Below are 16,946 nucleotides of genomic sequence, written 5' to 3' on the forward strand. Positions count from 1 at the left end.
CCGTGCAGTAAGTCTAATTTACATAGAATGGAGGCGTATTTGCTGAAAAGAATGACATTGACCTAATTTGACTATTAATGACACAGCAGCACTATACCTGCACATTAAGTGCCTGGTTAGACTGGATTGCGGGTGGTTAGTAAACAAGACGTTATAAGACAAGTTTGGTTGCACAAGATAAACCTCTTTTACCTGTATATGCTGATGGTATAGTGACGTGCGATGGTACAGATAAGCCTATTTGAGTGACAGCCTTCACGGTGATGTCACACACATGGACATCAATGGTTAAATCCACCGGTGAATGTGTGAAGTTTGTGCACACACTATTCGGTGTATCTCTGTGGCTCATACACACCTCATAGGCTTCGATATCCGACTCTGAATCAGTGTTCACCTAATAAAGAATTAAATAATTAGAGTTGAACGGTGTTGTCGTCTTCAGTCCTGTTGATTTAACAAAGCAATCAACGCACCGATTATGTCAAATTTAAGATGTATTTGTGGTAGCAGTATACATTTTTGCTCTGTCCATAATTCAGTTTTATTACGATTATTTACTTGACAATACAATGCACAGACAAAATCTGAAATCTGGAACAATTTTCAAAAGTAAACAAGCTCTACCCAAGTATGTGAACGCTAACGCTTCTAGTCATTAAAAGAATAGCTCACCCAAAATGAAAATTCTCTCATCATTTATTTATAATACATATAATAAGTGAATGGTGACCAAAACTTTGAAACACCAAAAATCACATAAAGGCAGCATAAAAGTAATCTATCTGACTTCAGTGAATAAATTCATGTCCTCTGCAGCAATCCAATAGGTTTTGGGTTTGAATAGAAGAAAATATTTTTTTAAATGTCACTATAAATCTCGATTACACTTCCTAGTGCCATCTAGCACTCTGCTTGGAGCTTCAAAATTCTGGCCACCATTCACTTTGCATTGTATGGACCTACAGAGCGGAGATATTTTCAAAAAATCTTTGTTTGTGTTCAGCAGAGGAAAGAAAGTCATACACATCTGGGATGGCATGAGGGTGATTAAATGATGAGAGAATTTTCATTTAAGGGTGAACTATCCCTTTAATTACTTCGTAATAATCCTCCATAGCTTTCAAATGAAATATGGTGCCTCGTGTGTTCTTGCGTGTCTCACGAGTCCAAATGTGATAGACGTCAAACTTGTCTATATTTGATTTGAGAGCTGCTGCGGAGATCAGTTTTCTTCAGAAGACTTGGAATATGCACAAGTCATTTGAACTTCTTTTATGATGCTTTTATGGCCTTTTCTTTTTCCATTAGTTTTTCATTTTTTTGACAGATGTTGTCACTCTGAAAAGAGCGGTGTAAAACTTGTTCAGAAATTCTCCTTTTGTGCTCCACAGATAAAATAAAAGAATACAGGTTTTGAACAACACAAGGGTGATTAAGTAATGACAGAATTTTCATTTTTGGGTGAACTATTCCTTTAAAAAGTCTGGACAAAATGTTGCAAAGGGAAGCTTACAGTGTTCCACAGAAGTGTGACAGTGCGATTGGGATACACGGATTCCCTGATTTGTCTCCACAGATCCAATGTCACCAAAGGCTCTGCAGAGAAAAAGAAATTAAAAACAGAAGACTTGGAATCTCTTTTCTGCACAGCTTCATTCAGCATGCATATGTCATAGAGAACATACAGTACACATTATGGCGGTAACAATGTTTCTCTAACCCCTAGTTTACCTGTAACAAATGACCTTAGTTGTGTCCATTGGCCCCAGTCATTTCCTTGTACAGCACAGCGTCCCCTAGTGGAGTATTGTGTGCTGGGCTGCAGTTGCTGTAGTTTGAATGTGTAATGTTGTACTGAGTCAGAACCCTTCTTTTGTAACTCCTGAAGAAAGAGCACAGTATGGGACCTCAAACAGGAAGTGTCTCAGCATTGTTACAAACGATGGGTGCAAACAGCTCTGTAAAGTTTTTACACGGTTATGAAACTCTCTCCTGTCAAAATTTTGATGCTTTCTCATGACTTGCAGAAACCACGAAATAGCTCAGTTCTGCTTTAAAGGAATATTACGGGTTCAATACAAGTTAAGCTCAATCAAAATTGCGTGATATGAGCGCAAAGTGATCATCTGTGTTCCACAACTGCTTTCGGGTCCTTGAATAACGTATAACGTGCGAGTAAGGGCAGCCGGTGGACTTGCTGGTGCCCCCCCTAGGGTAAGATGGTGCCGCCCTAGGGAGTTGGTGCCCTACGCAGACTGCGTAGTCTGCTTATACGGAGCGGCGGTACTGCTCCTGAAGCCTCTATTGCTCAATTTACAAACCGGTTACATTCACAGACATAGAATACATACTAAATTCTATAAAAAAATATATATATATAAAAAAAATAATTTAGAAATTCTAGAATTTAAAAATTAGACACGGTTGACCACAACATTCTCCTAGACAAATTGCAAAACTGGGTAGGGCTCTCTGGGACGGTCCTCAGCTGCTTTAGGTCATATCTTGAAGGGAGGGGTTACTATGTGAACATAGGCAACTATGAATCTGAGTGGACATCCATGACGTGTGGAGTCACACAAGGCTCAACTCTTGCACCACTCCTGTTCAACCTGTACAGGTCCTTCTCAAAAAATTAGCATATTGTGATAAAGTTCATTATTTTCCATAATGTAATGATAAAAATGAAACTTTCATATATTTTAGATTCATTGCACACCAACTGAAATATTTCAGGTCTTTTATTGTTTTAATACTGATGATTTTGGCATACAGCTCATGAAAACCCAAAATTCCTATCTCAAAAAATTATGAAAAGGGTCTCTAAACGAGCTATTAACCTAATCATCTGAATCAACTAATTAACTCTAAACACCTGCAAAAGATTCCTGAGGCTTTTAAAAACTCCCAGCCTGTTTCATTACTCAAAACCGCAATCATGGGTAAGACTGCCGACCTGACTGCTGTCCAGAAGGCCATCATTGACACCCTCAAGCAAGAGGGTAAGACACAGAAAGAAATTTCTGAACAAATAGGCTGTTCCCAGAGTGCTGTATCAAGGCACCTCAGTGGGAAGTCTGTGGGAAGGAAAAAGTGTGGCAAAAAAACACTGCACAACGAGAAGAGGTGACCGGACCCTGAGGAAGATTGTGGAGAAGGACCGATTCCAGACCTTGGGGGACCTGCGGAAGCAGTGGACTGAGTCTGGAGTAGAAACATCCAGAGCCACCGTGCACAGGCACCAGAAACAGCGGCAGAAGCCCCTGACCTGGGCTACAGAGAAGCAGCACTGGACTGTTGCTCAGTGGTCCAAAGTATTTTTTTCGGATGAAAGCAAATTTTGCATGTCATTCGGAAATCAAGGTGCCAGAGTCTGGAGGAAGACTGGGGAGAAGGAAATGCCAAAATGCCTGAAGTCCAGTGTCAAGTACCCACAGTCAGTGATGGTCTGGGGTGCCATGTCAGCTGCTGGTGTTGGTCCACTGTGTTTTATCAAGGGCAGGGTCAATGCAGCTAGCTATCAGGAGATTTTGGAGCACTTCATGCTTCCATCTGCTGAAAAGCTTTATGGAGATGAAGATTTCATTTTTCAGCACGACCTGGCACCTGCTCACAGTGCCAAAACCACTGGTAAATGGTTTACTGACCATGGTATTACTGTGCTCAATTGGCCTGCCAACTCTCCTGACCTGAACCCCATAGAGAATCTGTGGGATATTGTGAAGAGAAAGTTGAGAGACGCAAGACCCAACACTTTGGATGAGCTTAAGGCCGCTATCGAAGCATCCTGGGCCTCCATAACACCTCAGCAGTGCCACAGGCTGATTGCCTCCATGCCACGCCGCATTGAAGCAGTCATTTCTGCAAAAGGATTCCCGACCAAGTACTGAGTGCATAACTGAACATAATTATTTGAAGGTTGACTTTTTTTGTATTAAAAACACTTCTTTTATTGGTCGGATGAATATGCAAATTTTTTGAGATAGGAATTTTGGGTTTTCATGAGCTGTATGCCAAAATCATCAGTATTAAAACAATAAAAGACCTGAAATATTTCAGTTGGTGTGCAATGAATCTAAAATATATGAAAGTTTAATTTTTATCATTACATTATGGAAAATAATGAACTTTATCACAATATGCAAATTTTTTGAGAAGGACCTGTATATGCTCCCACTAGGCCAAATTTTGAAAAAGAACCCAGATTTGCCTAAACCTGTCGCCAAATGACTACAGCCCCATAGACTCTCTGTGCCAGTGCATTGATGAAATGAACAGTCGGATGTGCCAAAACGTCCTTCAGTTAAACAATGACAACACAGAAGTCATTGTATTTGGAAACAAAGGCAAAATTTCCAAGGTGAACACATACCTTGACTCAAAAGGGTCTAAAGACAAAAAATCAAGTAAGAAATCTTGGTGTCATTTCAGAGTCATTTCAGTAGTCACATCAAAGCAATAACTAAATCAGCCTACTATTATCTAAAAAATATTGCCAGATTTAGATGTTTTGTATCCGGTCTAGACTTAGAGAAACTTGTTCATGTATTCGTCAATATTAGGGTGGACTACTGCAATGGACTCCTCACCGCCATTAGACATCTGCAGCTCATTCAGAATGCTGCTGCCAGGATTCTCACCAGAACCAAAAAATATGAGCATATAACTCCAGTCCTCATGTATCTACACTGGTTTCCAGTTACATTTGGAATTGATTTTAAAGTACAATTACTTGTTTATAAAGGAGTTTAAGCTAGACTTAAATACATCTCAGATCAGTAGGATCAAGTCAGTTAGAAATTTCAAGGGTTCACTCAAAAACAAGGTGAGACAGCGTTTAGCTATTATGCCACCCGCAGCTGGAACCAGCTTCCAGAAGAGGTCAGGTGTGCTCCTACACGCTTTTAAAGTTGACATGGCATCTAAAAACAGGGCACTCCTTTGTGAAATGTTTTTTCTGCATTTTGCAAAGGAGTGTTTGGTCAAATGGTCAAAGACACATGTTTACATAAAATTATGGAAAATAGAGCACAGACTGACAAAAACGCATTCTGTGCGAACGCCCCCTTAGAAAGCAACTACCTATGTAGGCAGTCGACAGCAAAGCAGCTCAACTGAGCTAACAGACACCCAATTTAATATATACTGTATGTACAAACCTGTATTATTCCTCCTGGTTCCAGTTCAGTCTGACAAATTAATGGAAGTCCTATGAAACTCCCACTCAACTGTAGAACCACCACAGCTTCCAGGACACCGGCAGTCACTCCAACATGCTCCGGAACTGGGAAAACTGGGATGGGTAAAAAATAACACACTTCAGGCCTGCAGAGCATAAAGGCATACATCAAAAGTGGTACATTGCAAGATGCTGACACCGTGCTGCCTCCAACTAATGAACTAATTTATAAATAAGTAATTTAATATAGGCATAATGACTTAAATGATCTTAAAGTACTCTTATTACTAGGACAGTAACCTAAAGGGATATTTCAGATGAATGCACGTAAATGGCTGGAGTGCTCTTGATGTACCTTTCATTGCCGATGAAAGCAAACCTTTCATTGGCGATTTGTTTTGCTTTTTCGTTTTGCTGTTGATGTAACTGTGCCTTTAATGTGTCTTACAAATGGTCACAACGGTATATATACATTGTTTGAATCTATAACCTTTTGGTTAATAGCCCAAATCTTAAACACACCAATGCTGTAAACTCTGTTTTTATTCACATAACATTAAGCCAATCTGCATTTTATCCTAAAGATGTATACTAGTACAAACTTTAACTTTTTCATCTTTTAGTGTTACACATTCACCTCTGTCTATGATATTGAATATGTAGCTCTCTTTTGCTTCCCCCAAACTATTGGTCACACGCAAGGTGATGTTGTAACTGGTCTGCTCTGGGATAACTGGAAAATCACAGATTTGGCTACCCCGTTTACAATCGACAGACTTGGAGTCCCTGATCAACAGATGAAAATGAGGTCAAAGTGAGTTATAAACAAATCAATTGTCAAGTCAATTCTAAAATAAGTATGATAACAATAATCATTGTAGCAATCAAATGCATGAATGTGAATTGTCAGCTCCCCTTTCTTTATGTCTTTTATCTTAAAGGGATAGTTCACTTCAAAATGAAAGTTCTCTCATCATTTACTCACCCAGATGCCATCCCAGATGTGTGACTTTCTTTCTTCTGCTTAACCCAAATTAAGATTTTTAGAAGAATATCTCAGCTCTGTAGATCCATAGAATAAAAGTGAATGGTGACCAGAACTTTGAAGTTCCAAAACATATATAAAGGCAGCATAAAAGTAATCCATATGACTCCAGCGGTTAAGTTAATATCTTCAGAAGTGATGATAGGTGCGAGTGAGAAAAAGCTAAATATTTAAGTCCTTTTATCTTATAAATTCTCCTCCCTGCCCAGTAGGTGGAGATAAGCATGAAGAATGTGAAACGTTAAAAACAAAGAAGAATGTGGAAGTGAAAGTAAAAAGTGGAGATTTATATTAAAAAAGGACTTAAATATTGATCTCTTTCTCACCCACACCTATCATAGTGCTTCTGAAGACATGGATTTGTTTGATTACTTTTGTAAGGCGGGTGCCAGTGAGTCTGGGCTACTCCTCAAGAACGCAAAAGGCTCTCATGAGAATTAACATCTGAACTCTCTCTTGCATTTGTAACAGCAACATCCGAGATGCAACAAACTGTGCAGTTAACACCTCCCTTCTAAAGTCTCTTCATCTCACTCCTCCTCCTCACTTAAAGCTCACTAAAAACCTATGCAATGTGAAGTGTGTACAAAAAAGTAACTATAACATGTTTGGTATCATTTAAAGTCTCTCAGTGTGCCTGGTAAACTGGTCTCATCCTCCCAGCCATAATGAAAAGCAAAAAGAAGTAATAAAATATGAGAACTGTGGTGTGCCCCTTAAAGGTGTGCCCTCCCCCAGATCCTCCATACCTCCTGTATGTAAATCTACAGGAACCCCCTCAATAGGGGACCAAAATCTAATTATAATGACAGACACCACCATTTGGTAAGCATATTGAATGATCTGGGTATTTAAGGAGATGTGACACATTGCTCATGGTTCTCTGTAGTCAGACGATGCCACACAGTTTACTGTGTGTAATTTATATCAGGTGATTGCAATTAGAATATCTTATGTTTTGATAAAATGTCTAACTTTGACTTATCACTGTCTAATTGGAATTAATGAATTGATTATGTTACCTGGTCAATAAAATGTCAACATTTGATTTTATTCTGACTGACTCTGACATTGTGTTTCCCAAACAGATTAAACGATTCGTATGTTACTGCAAGTCTGCATCAGATTAGTGCCGACTAATATTTGGCATAAATTCAAGTGTACTTGGTTTGCAAAGACAAAAAGGGAATTTCCGTTTAGAACAGCGAACGCTGCTTGACCAATCTAAATTCGGGTGTGTCTTACCTCTGTTTTGATTTGATGTTGCTCCAGATAAGTGTACGTGGGAAACCACGCATGGCCAATCCAAAGCTATTATAAGAGAAGTTATGTTGGTCAACTTACATCTGTAATAGTGGCCGTGACCTCTACTGAAGAAAACGTTAAGTTACATTCAAGTGTATGCAATTCCATGAGGGCTATACTGATGTATCTTTGATTGTGTAAACGTGAACGTGACCGATCTCAGGTGTATAGCAATTACCTCTGTTTGATGATCCAATACTGGCCGCTTGTGATCGTGAGACCCGCGGTGTAGAGAAAAACACGCGAGGACCTCAAAGCGACATAGTTTCTAAATCTAAACGGGTAAAATATAATTAAAGGAGTTAAAAAGACTAATCAAACATTCGCTCACTTTTAATGATGCTCAGATATTATTAAAACCTTTTTCATTCATGGAGTCAGATGAAATAACGAGGTAATACATACGAGAGCATTTATTTCATTTAATCTTGTTGTGTGGCATAACAAGAAAGACAGTAACGCGCAGAGACCTTCACCCGTATTATTGGAGACCGCCATTGGGCCGATAAACGGGCTTACACTTTTATGCGGCTTTTTTGACATTCAAAGTCCTACAGAGCTGAAATATTCACTTGTATTCAACAGAAGAAAGAAAGTCATATATATCTGGATGGCATGAGGGTGAGTAAATAATGAGAGAATTTACATTTTTGGGTGAAATATCCCTATAAAAATATGCCCAAACCCTGAAGTATACAAAAACAATTTTTGCGTGACCTGGTACATTTCAAAGTGTACCAAATATGCTTTGAAATCTCACACCATTTGTTAAATTCCACTGAAAACCACCAGATAACCTGGGGTTCTGCAAGTCTGTGTACTTTGATGAAATCAGACTAACCTGTTGAGTAATGTGTACTTCCTTCTATGTTTGCCAACTAAGTTAGAAGCTCTGCCTGATATCCAGGAGCAAGAGATTTTTCTCATGTCTTTGGTTTCACATCTGAAGTCCTGGGGTTTTTCTGGAGGGACTGATTAAGGTTTAGCAGAAAATTTTGCATCATTTAATCTGCTTAGAAGAAAACATTTCTATTTATAATTGATTCCATCTGACACTGGTCAAACAAACCAATTTAAGCCAATTTGGCATTTTAGGGCAATAGAATATAGTAAATGGTTGCACTTCAATTGTCATTTCATATTACTTTCATGTAAAATGTTTACAGAGACAAGCAGGTGGGGTTAGAATTACTCTAGAACTCACAGGTGACAGAGTTTAATGCTTTACTCTCATCACAGCAGAAATTTACACCAGGCCATTCTGTGGCTTTGATGTTTTCCACTCGAATGGCTTTGACTTGCGGGCTTATGTTGATGACTTTGTAAGCTGTGTTGCCAAAGTACATCGAGGTGACATTGACGTCTTTGGAATAAATACAGCAGAAGAACACTGTAGAGCCCTCTTTTAGCACCTGGTCAACTGGGTACATCTTGATGTTATCGTGAGCCAAGTTCACATCCCCTACAAGAAAAAACAAATTAATAAATAGAAGGGGAAACTATCCAGCCACTCTACAAATTCATTTTAGGGACAAGGGAGTCGATTTTTAAATTTTCTTAAGTAATGCTTACTCCTGCAAAACTTAAAACCACGATGCTGGAGTGTTGTGGATGGTCGTCAGGATGTTGCTATGTGGTTGCAAAGGTGTTTGAGATTTACTAGGTGGTTGCTCGTTTACTGGTCTAAGTCAAAAGAAACAAACAAGCTCTTTTGACGCAAGTCTCTATGATATTCTGGTCCCTACATATGGCTCGAGTCCCTCCTACAATCAAAGTCTATGGGATTTCTTTTGCCTATTTTATTATCCGCCATGCAAAAAGTCTGATTCCAAGTCAGATTGTTTAAGAAAGTTAACAAACCTCTCATGAACAAGCTGCATGATTTCAGGTATCATTCATGTTCGTTGCACTAACTGACAAAGGCAAACTTTAAAAAACTTGTGCCATCACTGTCCTCCATTGCCTTAGTAATGTTTCTTGCATTGTCTCTGACTACTGCATGTCCTTTGGATTTATCGATTTTCCATGTTTCAAGTATTGTGTTGAATGCTGAAGAGATCATCTCTAGGGTGTGTGACCCTGTAAATTCTTGTGCATGCAGCATTATTTTTTGCAACTTTAAATCTTTGTCTATTGCCCTGTGGGGTAAAATACCTGAGCCACAGAAGGGAGTCGGAATACTGGGAGGTGGCAGTTTTTCCTTAGCGGCACTGAGGAATGCAGCATGCTGTTCGGGATGCAATTTCAAGTGGCAAATTAAATTGGAAGTGTTGAAACTCTTAGCTGTGCTACCCCCTCTTGATATTGCAGTGGAACACTCATTGCAAATGGCAATTTTTATTGTTGTTGTTATTTTTTTGGTCCTTATCCAAGACATTGAAAAAGGCCCAGACCACAGACATTTTCATTGTCTCCGAAATACTCCCATTCAGTGCGCATGGCTGACCACTCACGTCATTTATAATGTTTCTTTTTTCCGACGCATGACTGACAGACTATATTTTTTACGGATTTCATTCATTTGGTTAAGTATTTAATAATATTACACAGAGAGAAAAACTTTATGCAATAGACTTTATACAACTCAGTACATTCACGCAATTAATTAATAAACAATCAGTTTGTTATATCTGACATTTTCATGCTTATAGCTGATAAGCCGATGGTTTTAATTTGATAAACAATCGGCCGATATATACCGGTGGCCGATATGTCGGTGCATCTCTGTTAATATGACATTTTATCTCATCATTTTGACATAGTATCTCATAAACATTACTTAGCATCTCATAATTTTGACTTTTTATCTAATAATTTTGACATAGTATCTCATAAACATTACTTAGCATCTCATAATTTTTACTATTTCATAATAAAGAAATTTTATCTCATAATTTTGACTTAGTATCTCATAAATATTACTTAGCATCTCATAATTTTGACTTTTTATCTAATAATTTTGACATAGTATCTCATAAACATTACTTAGCATCTCATAATTTTGACTTTTTATCTAATAATTTTGACATAGTATCTCATAAACATTACTTAGCATCTCATAATTTTTACTATTTCATAATAAAGAAATTTTATCTCATAATTTTGACTTAGTATCTCATAAATATTACTTAGCATCTCATAATTTTGACTATCTCATAATAATGAATTTTTATCTAATAATTTTGCCATAGTATCTCATAAATGTTACTTAGCATCTCATAATTTAGCCATAGTATCTCATAAATATTACTTAGCATCTCATAATTTTGACATAGTATCTCATAAATATTACTTAGCATCTCATAATTTTGACTATTTCATAATAATGAATTTTTATCTAATAATTTTGACATAGTATCTCATAAATATTACTTAGCATCTCATAATTTTGACTTAGTATCTCATAAATATTACTTAGCATCTCATAATTTTGACATAGTATCTCATAAATATTACTTAGCATCTCATAATTTTGACTATTTCATAATAATGAATTTTTATCTAATAATTTTGACATAGTATCTCATAAATATTACTTAGCATCTCATAATAATGACTTTTTATCTCATAATTTTGACTTAGTATCTCATAAATATTACTTAGCATCTCATAATAATGACTTTTTATCTCATAATTTTGACTTTTTCATAATAATGAATTTTTATCTAATAATTTTGACATAGTATCTCATAAATATTACTTAGCATCTCATAATTTAGACATAGTATCTCATAAATATTACTTAGCATCTCATGATTTTGACATAGTATCTCATAAATATTACTTAGCATCTCATAATTTTGACTATTTCATAATAATGAATTTTTATCTAATCATTTTGACATAGTATCTCATAAATATTACTTAGCATCTCATAATTTTGACATAGTATCTCATAAATATTACTTAGCATCTCATAATTTTGACTATCTCATAATAATGAATTTTTATCTAATAATTTTTAAATAGTATCTCATAAATATTACTTAGCATCTCATAATTTAGACATAGTATCTCATAAATATTACTTAGCATCTCATAATTTTGACATAATATCTCATAAATATTACTTAGCATCTCATAATTTTGACTATTTCATAATAATGAATTTTTATCTAATAATTTTGACATAGTATCTCATAAATATTACTTAGCATCTCATAATTTTGACTATTTCATAATAATGAATTTGTATCTAATAATTTTGACATAGTATCTCATAAATATTACTTAGCATCTCATAATTTTGACTATCTCATAATAATGAATTTTTATCTAATAATTTTGACTTAGTATCTCATAAATATTACTTAGCATCTCATAATTTTGACATAGTATCTCATAAATATTACTCAGCATCTCATAATTTTGACTATTTCATAATAATGAATTTTTATCTAATAATTTTGACATAGTATCTCATAAATATTACTTAGCATCTCATAATTTTGACTTAGTATCTCATAAATATTACTTAGCATCTCATAATTTTGACATAGTATCTCATAAATATTACTTAGCATCTCATAATTTTGACTATTTCATAATAATGAATTTTTATCTAATAATTTTGACATATTATCTCATAAATATTACTTAGCATCTCATAATTTTGACTTTTTATCTAATAATTTTGACATAGTATCTCATAAATATTACTTAGTATCTCATAATTTTGACTATTTCATAATAAAGAAATTGTATCTAATAATTTTGACTTAGTATCTCATAAATATTACTTAGCATCTCATAATTTTGACATAGTATCTCATAAATATTACTTAGCATCTCATAATTTTGACTATTTCATAATAATTAATTTTTATCTAATAATTTTGACATAGTATCTCATAAATATTACTTAGCATCTCATAATTTTGACTATCTCATAAATATTACTTAGCATCTCATAATAATGACTTTTTATCTCATAATTTTGACTATATCATAATTATGATTCTGTATCTCTTAATTATTATGAATTTTTATCTTAAAATGATGTCTTAGAATCTCAAACTCTCAAAATCAAAATCTCTTTTCTATATTTTTTTTCTCTAACTTTTCTATACTTCTAAAAATGTAAAACTCATTTTGTGGTGCACAATTGTACCCTAAGGACATATTGTGTACCTTTAAAGATACATTTATATGTTTTGTTTCACCGGAAACAAAAATACAGAAATTTTTGTCTCCTTAAGGGTACAAATATGTACATAGCATTGTATGTTAAAGGTGCAGTATGTAACAATTCTCATGCAATATTTGCCTTTTTTGCCAATGTGTTAACGGCTTGTAACACAACTTAATAAATGAGCCGTTCCCGGACTTTCTAGGTTGCCTATTCAAGCCTGTATTTTCATGTGAAGGGAGCGGGTCGCTTTTGCCGGGAAAATCCAAAGGATGTGACGTTTATGCGTGCTCCCGAGAGCCTTCAACTGAATCCTAACCTAAGCGGGAAAGTGATCGTGGTCGAGTGAAAACTATAGTGAACATCGGTAGGGCATTTCATTCCTGAAGGGACCTTTGTCCGACCCTGAATTGGCGTTCTTCTTATTGGACAGGTAAGCTTACATAACTACAAAGCATGTGAAATATAGTGCCATAAGGATTGATCTGTATAATGTTAGCTAACTTGATCTTGCCTGCTATTGCTGACAAATTGCAAGCTAACTTGCTTCGTAACTTTCAAATAATTTCAATGATCTTCTCGTTATTCTAAAAGTCAGGTATACAGGATATATTTAAGCAAATACACTGGCTTCTTGATCATAGTACAACATATGACATACAAAACATACAATAGTTCAACAGTAAACTGTCTGCTATAGTTTGTTAGTATGTAGCTGTATGTGTGTATCAGTGTGCTATGTTAGCTGATAAGTAGTTTTAGTTTAGTCTCAAAGTTTGTAGTAAAATAATCATAACTGTGTCATTTTAATCATGCTACCTCATCTTTCAGCATGATGCCGGTGGATCACGTTCAGTCTCTTTGTACGTTACGTGATTGTTTTGGCCGATGCTTGCTCACGCGCATCCCTATGGAGTGTGTGCACGGGTGCGAGCACAAGCAACAGGTAGCTGGCTGCAGTTCACTTAATGGCCACAGGAGTCATTAATTACAATTGCTTCTGAATCTTACATACTGCACCTTTAAACAGTAAGTTTAAAGTTTTTTCTGAAAGTGGATGAATCATCCATTAAAACTACTAATTTACATGAATCAACCACATAAACCATTTCACTAAAATGAATAGGACTTCCAAATGATTCGCATGAGACAGAGAGAGGACAGTTTAGGAGAACAACATATACATGAATCGTGCAAATGAACCAATTCACTCAAATGAATCGGACTTTCTAATGATATGTATGAAAGAGAGGTTTAGGAGAGCGTGTCTGATCAGATTATTCACCCTGAATAGTGTGCATATAAACAAGTGCTAATATGGGTAAACGTGTCTTGAAAATGCACAAAATGTCCTGAAATGGACAAAAACCGGGACGATCCTAGAAAATACTGGATGGGTGGCAACCCTAGCTTAGACCAGTATGTACTTTAGTGCTGGTGCTGGTTAGCTGGCAAGGCTGGTTAGTTGACCAATGTGTTCTCAGATAAAGTGCAAACTCATTAATGACAGTTGGGAGGTGCACAGCAGGGATGTTCAAATCTATTAAGTTAGGGGTAAAAAGAGGAAGTTCATGTCATAATGCAGTTTGAGACATCAAAATTAAAAGTAAAATAATAATGTATTAGGGCTCTCTGAAGTTTTTGCTCTGTAAATTAATGAGTAGCCTAGATGATGGTATTCCTACTTAAAATATACACTAGAAAATGTATAAAAATAAATGACCATTTTATAAAGTGCATGGAATATAAATATGGATGGAATAAAAAATGTATATGCAGTGGACTCCAAACGACTGAGACCACTTGTAAAAATAAATGTTTTTCCCATTACAAATTACACTTCAAAATATTTGATACCTTTTTTACTTATAAAATTGAAATTAGTTATCTTTAACCTTTTAAGCTCGGATGGACCTGCAAGAAACAAATTTGTCAATAGTTTTAATAACTAGTCTTGACCAAGACAAAATAGGTATTGTTTTAAAGCATAGAAGCTCTACTTTACAATGCATGAAGTCAATATGACCAAAACTGAACAAGTGCTTTGAAATTTGTAGACAAATCAGAAGTGTTCCGTTTTGGTAATTTATATAAAATTTTGCAATGTACATATTATTATAATCGGTAAAAACATCAAAATGATCAAATATCCATGTGTCATTGGAAAACGCTCAAAGAGTAGAACAGAACCATCAAAAATATAGCGAGTAATAGCTAAGTATATGTCTTTGACATTTATGTTTCATGTGAACAGGTGTTGTTCATATGGCGTGTTTTTCGCTTATACATAAAATATCAAATTCCATTATTAAGAGGAGGCGATTATCTTTCAAAAGAGCCCACTTACAAGGTAATTGGATTCATAGATCATTAGATAATCCACATGAAGCACAATGTTACACGAAGCCACCAGGAGATGGCGCCAAGTAAATTACACAAACTAAATAATGACTCAAATGGCACAGAATGAAACTCATTCTGTGAAATCTATCTAAAATCATGTGCATGCTATGCAAACCTTTAGTCATTGTTGTGTTTTTAGTGTTTTTATTGCATGTGCAATTAGTTCTTATGTAGAGTTATTATGTTTTATTTGATTGGAGAAACTTTTAGACACTAGGATAAATTATATTTGTAATGCTATAGCTTTTGATTGCTTTATTGAATCAACACAAACTTTTTCTCAGTTGCAGTTGACATGATTGGGAACAAATGAAAAGCAGTTTTTCAGAGCCACCTTATTTACACCAAGAGATATATAATGTAAAATCAGAAAAATAAGAAAAAAGCATATATCAGTTATTGAAACCATTTCAAACTTTTTTATGCATTTTTAAGATTTACTTAATCATTCACAGATTAAATTAACTTTAAATGTCCTACCATAGTTGGTTTTCCATGAACTCCAAGAGCTGTATAATAAAGGATTAGAGATGTATCTTATTCTAACCAAATGATCTACACAGTTCAGCGGTAGTTGTGATGTCCAAACCAATGTGTGAACTGAAAACTCTGTTTCCAGTGAAACCCTGCTTACATTTATCTGTGAAAAGACACAAAACAATTAGTATAATCACAATATTCATAGTCATAACGCATTTGGAGCTGAGAAATGATGTGTTGCACTCACCGTGTCGATAATATCCATGTTTTTGGTGCGTCCAATTTGTATTTCATACATCTGATTTCTCGGTATTCCACTCTGATTCATACTCCACACCATCTCTAGTCTCCACATGTCCAACGCCCGAAGTTTAATAATGCTCGGAACAATGGCGTTATCTATGGTAAAATTATTTACATGTGAAATTCAAAGTTAAAATCCTCTTGGGAGAGAAAACGAATTAGTAGCACTATACTGTACATTACAGTCTCCATGTTTTACAAATTACATACACATTTTGTAATTAAGTATCTGACATGAATATTTGTAGGCCAACATTTAAAACTTCATTCGTCACACCTTAAGACCATTTAAAATCCAAATTAACATGTGAAGGAAAAAAGGTGATTAAAAAGTATGATAAATCTTTGAAGAAGAAAAAAGATGTACTTTAATCTAAATCCCTTGATGTTGATGAATTAAACAAAAACCCCTAATGGACATGTTATGCTTCAACTACCCAATTACAATAGTGATAATACCAACAACGTGTGCTTACAAGCAGCCCCACAAAATGATTACAGTGTAACATGAATACTGTATTGTCAAGTACGACTAATATATCTGAGAAGGTTAATTTAATCAGAGTTATATCTGACCTGAATGAGAATTCCACCCTTTTACATTTTGGAAGAAGATGAGAAATATAAGCGTCTTTGTCCAAATTAAAATCATCTTAGTGGACATATATTCTTCAAGCATTCAGTCTCTGTGCTGCTATGAATGTGCGTGATGTGTCATGAACCGTTAAAGTTTTCCTCCTACTGCTGCCTTCCGTCTGAAGTTAAAAAAAATAATACCAAAGACATTGATTTATTGCTTGAAGTCATAAAGAGTCAGAATATTCTTTGGTGTCATTTAATAATGTGCTGGTTTAAAAATAATGGTGAGAAAGGTGCAGAAAGGTAAACTGATGATGAATCATAAGCCTTAAAAACTATTTTAAGATTAATTTAATGAATGACTTCTATCTTACAGTCCACACTTCATATAAACATAGAGTTCCATCTACAGGCCCTTGGTGGAAATACTTCTACAATGCAAGCTTTATGACACCAGTTCTGAATATACTATGTATTTGTAATTGGTATTTTAAGTACTTAACTATAAATATACTGAAAAA

General features: G+C 35.2%; 1 protein-coding gene across 2 annotated transcripts in view; it reads right to left on the reverse strand.

Moving 5' to 3' along the window:
* osmr (oncostatin M receptor) overlaps positions 1 to 16,550 on the reverse strand; it is a 29,201-nt gene extending 12,651 nt beyond the window's left edge. For both annotated transcript variants that reach the window (XM_052111487.1, XM_052111480.1), the window contains exons 1-10: positions 16,423 to 16,550; positions 15,791 to 15,942; positions 15,544 to 15,703; positions 8,737 to 8,994; positions 8,374 to 8,503; positions 5,820 to 5,968; positions 5,163 to 5,296; positions 1,735 to 1,885; positions 1,517 to 1,599; positions 193 to 397 (exon numbers count right to left, since the gene is read on the reverse strand). In XM_052111487.1, the coding sequence (XP_051967447.1) occupies positions 193 to 397; positions 1,517 to 1,599; positions 1,735 to 1,885; positions 5,163 to 5,296; positions 5,820 to 5,968; positions 8,374 to 8,503; positions 8,737 to 8,994; positions 15,544 to 15,703; positions 15,791 to 15,942; positions 16,423 to 16,525 (1,525 nt within the window). In that variant the 5' untranslated portion in view covers positions 16,526 to 16,550. The remainder of the gene's footprint in view (positions 1 to 192; positions 398 to 1,516; positions 1,600 to 1,734; positions 1,886 to 5,162; positions 5,297 to 5,819; positions 5,969 to 8,373; positions 8,504 to 8,736; positions 8,995 to 15,543; positions 15,704 to 15,790; positions 15,943 to 16,422) is intronic.
* Between the last annotated feature and the right edge of the window lie 396 nt (positions 16,551 to 16,946).

This window comes from Xyrauchen texanus, chromosome 3 (genome assembly GCF_025860055.1).
Source record: "Xyrauchen texanus isolate HMW12.3.18 chromosome 3, RBS_HiC_50CHRs, whole genome shotgun sequence".
NCBI lineage: Eukaryota > Metazoa > Chordata > Actinopteri > Cypriniformes > Catostomidae > Xyrauchen > Xyrauchen texanus.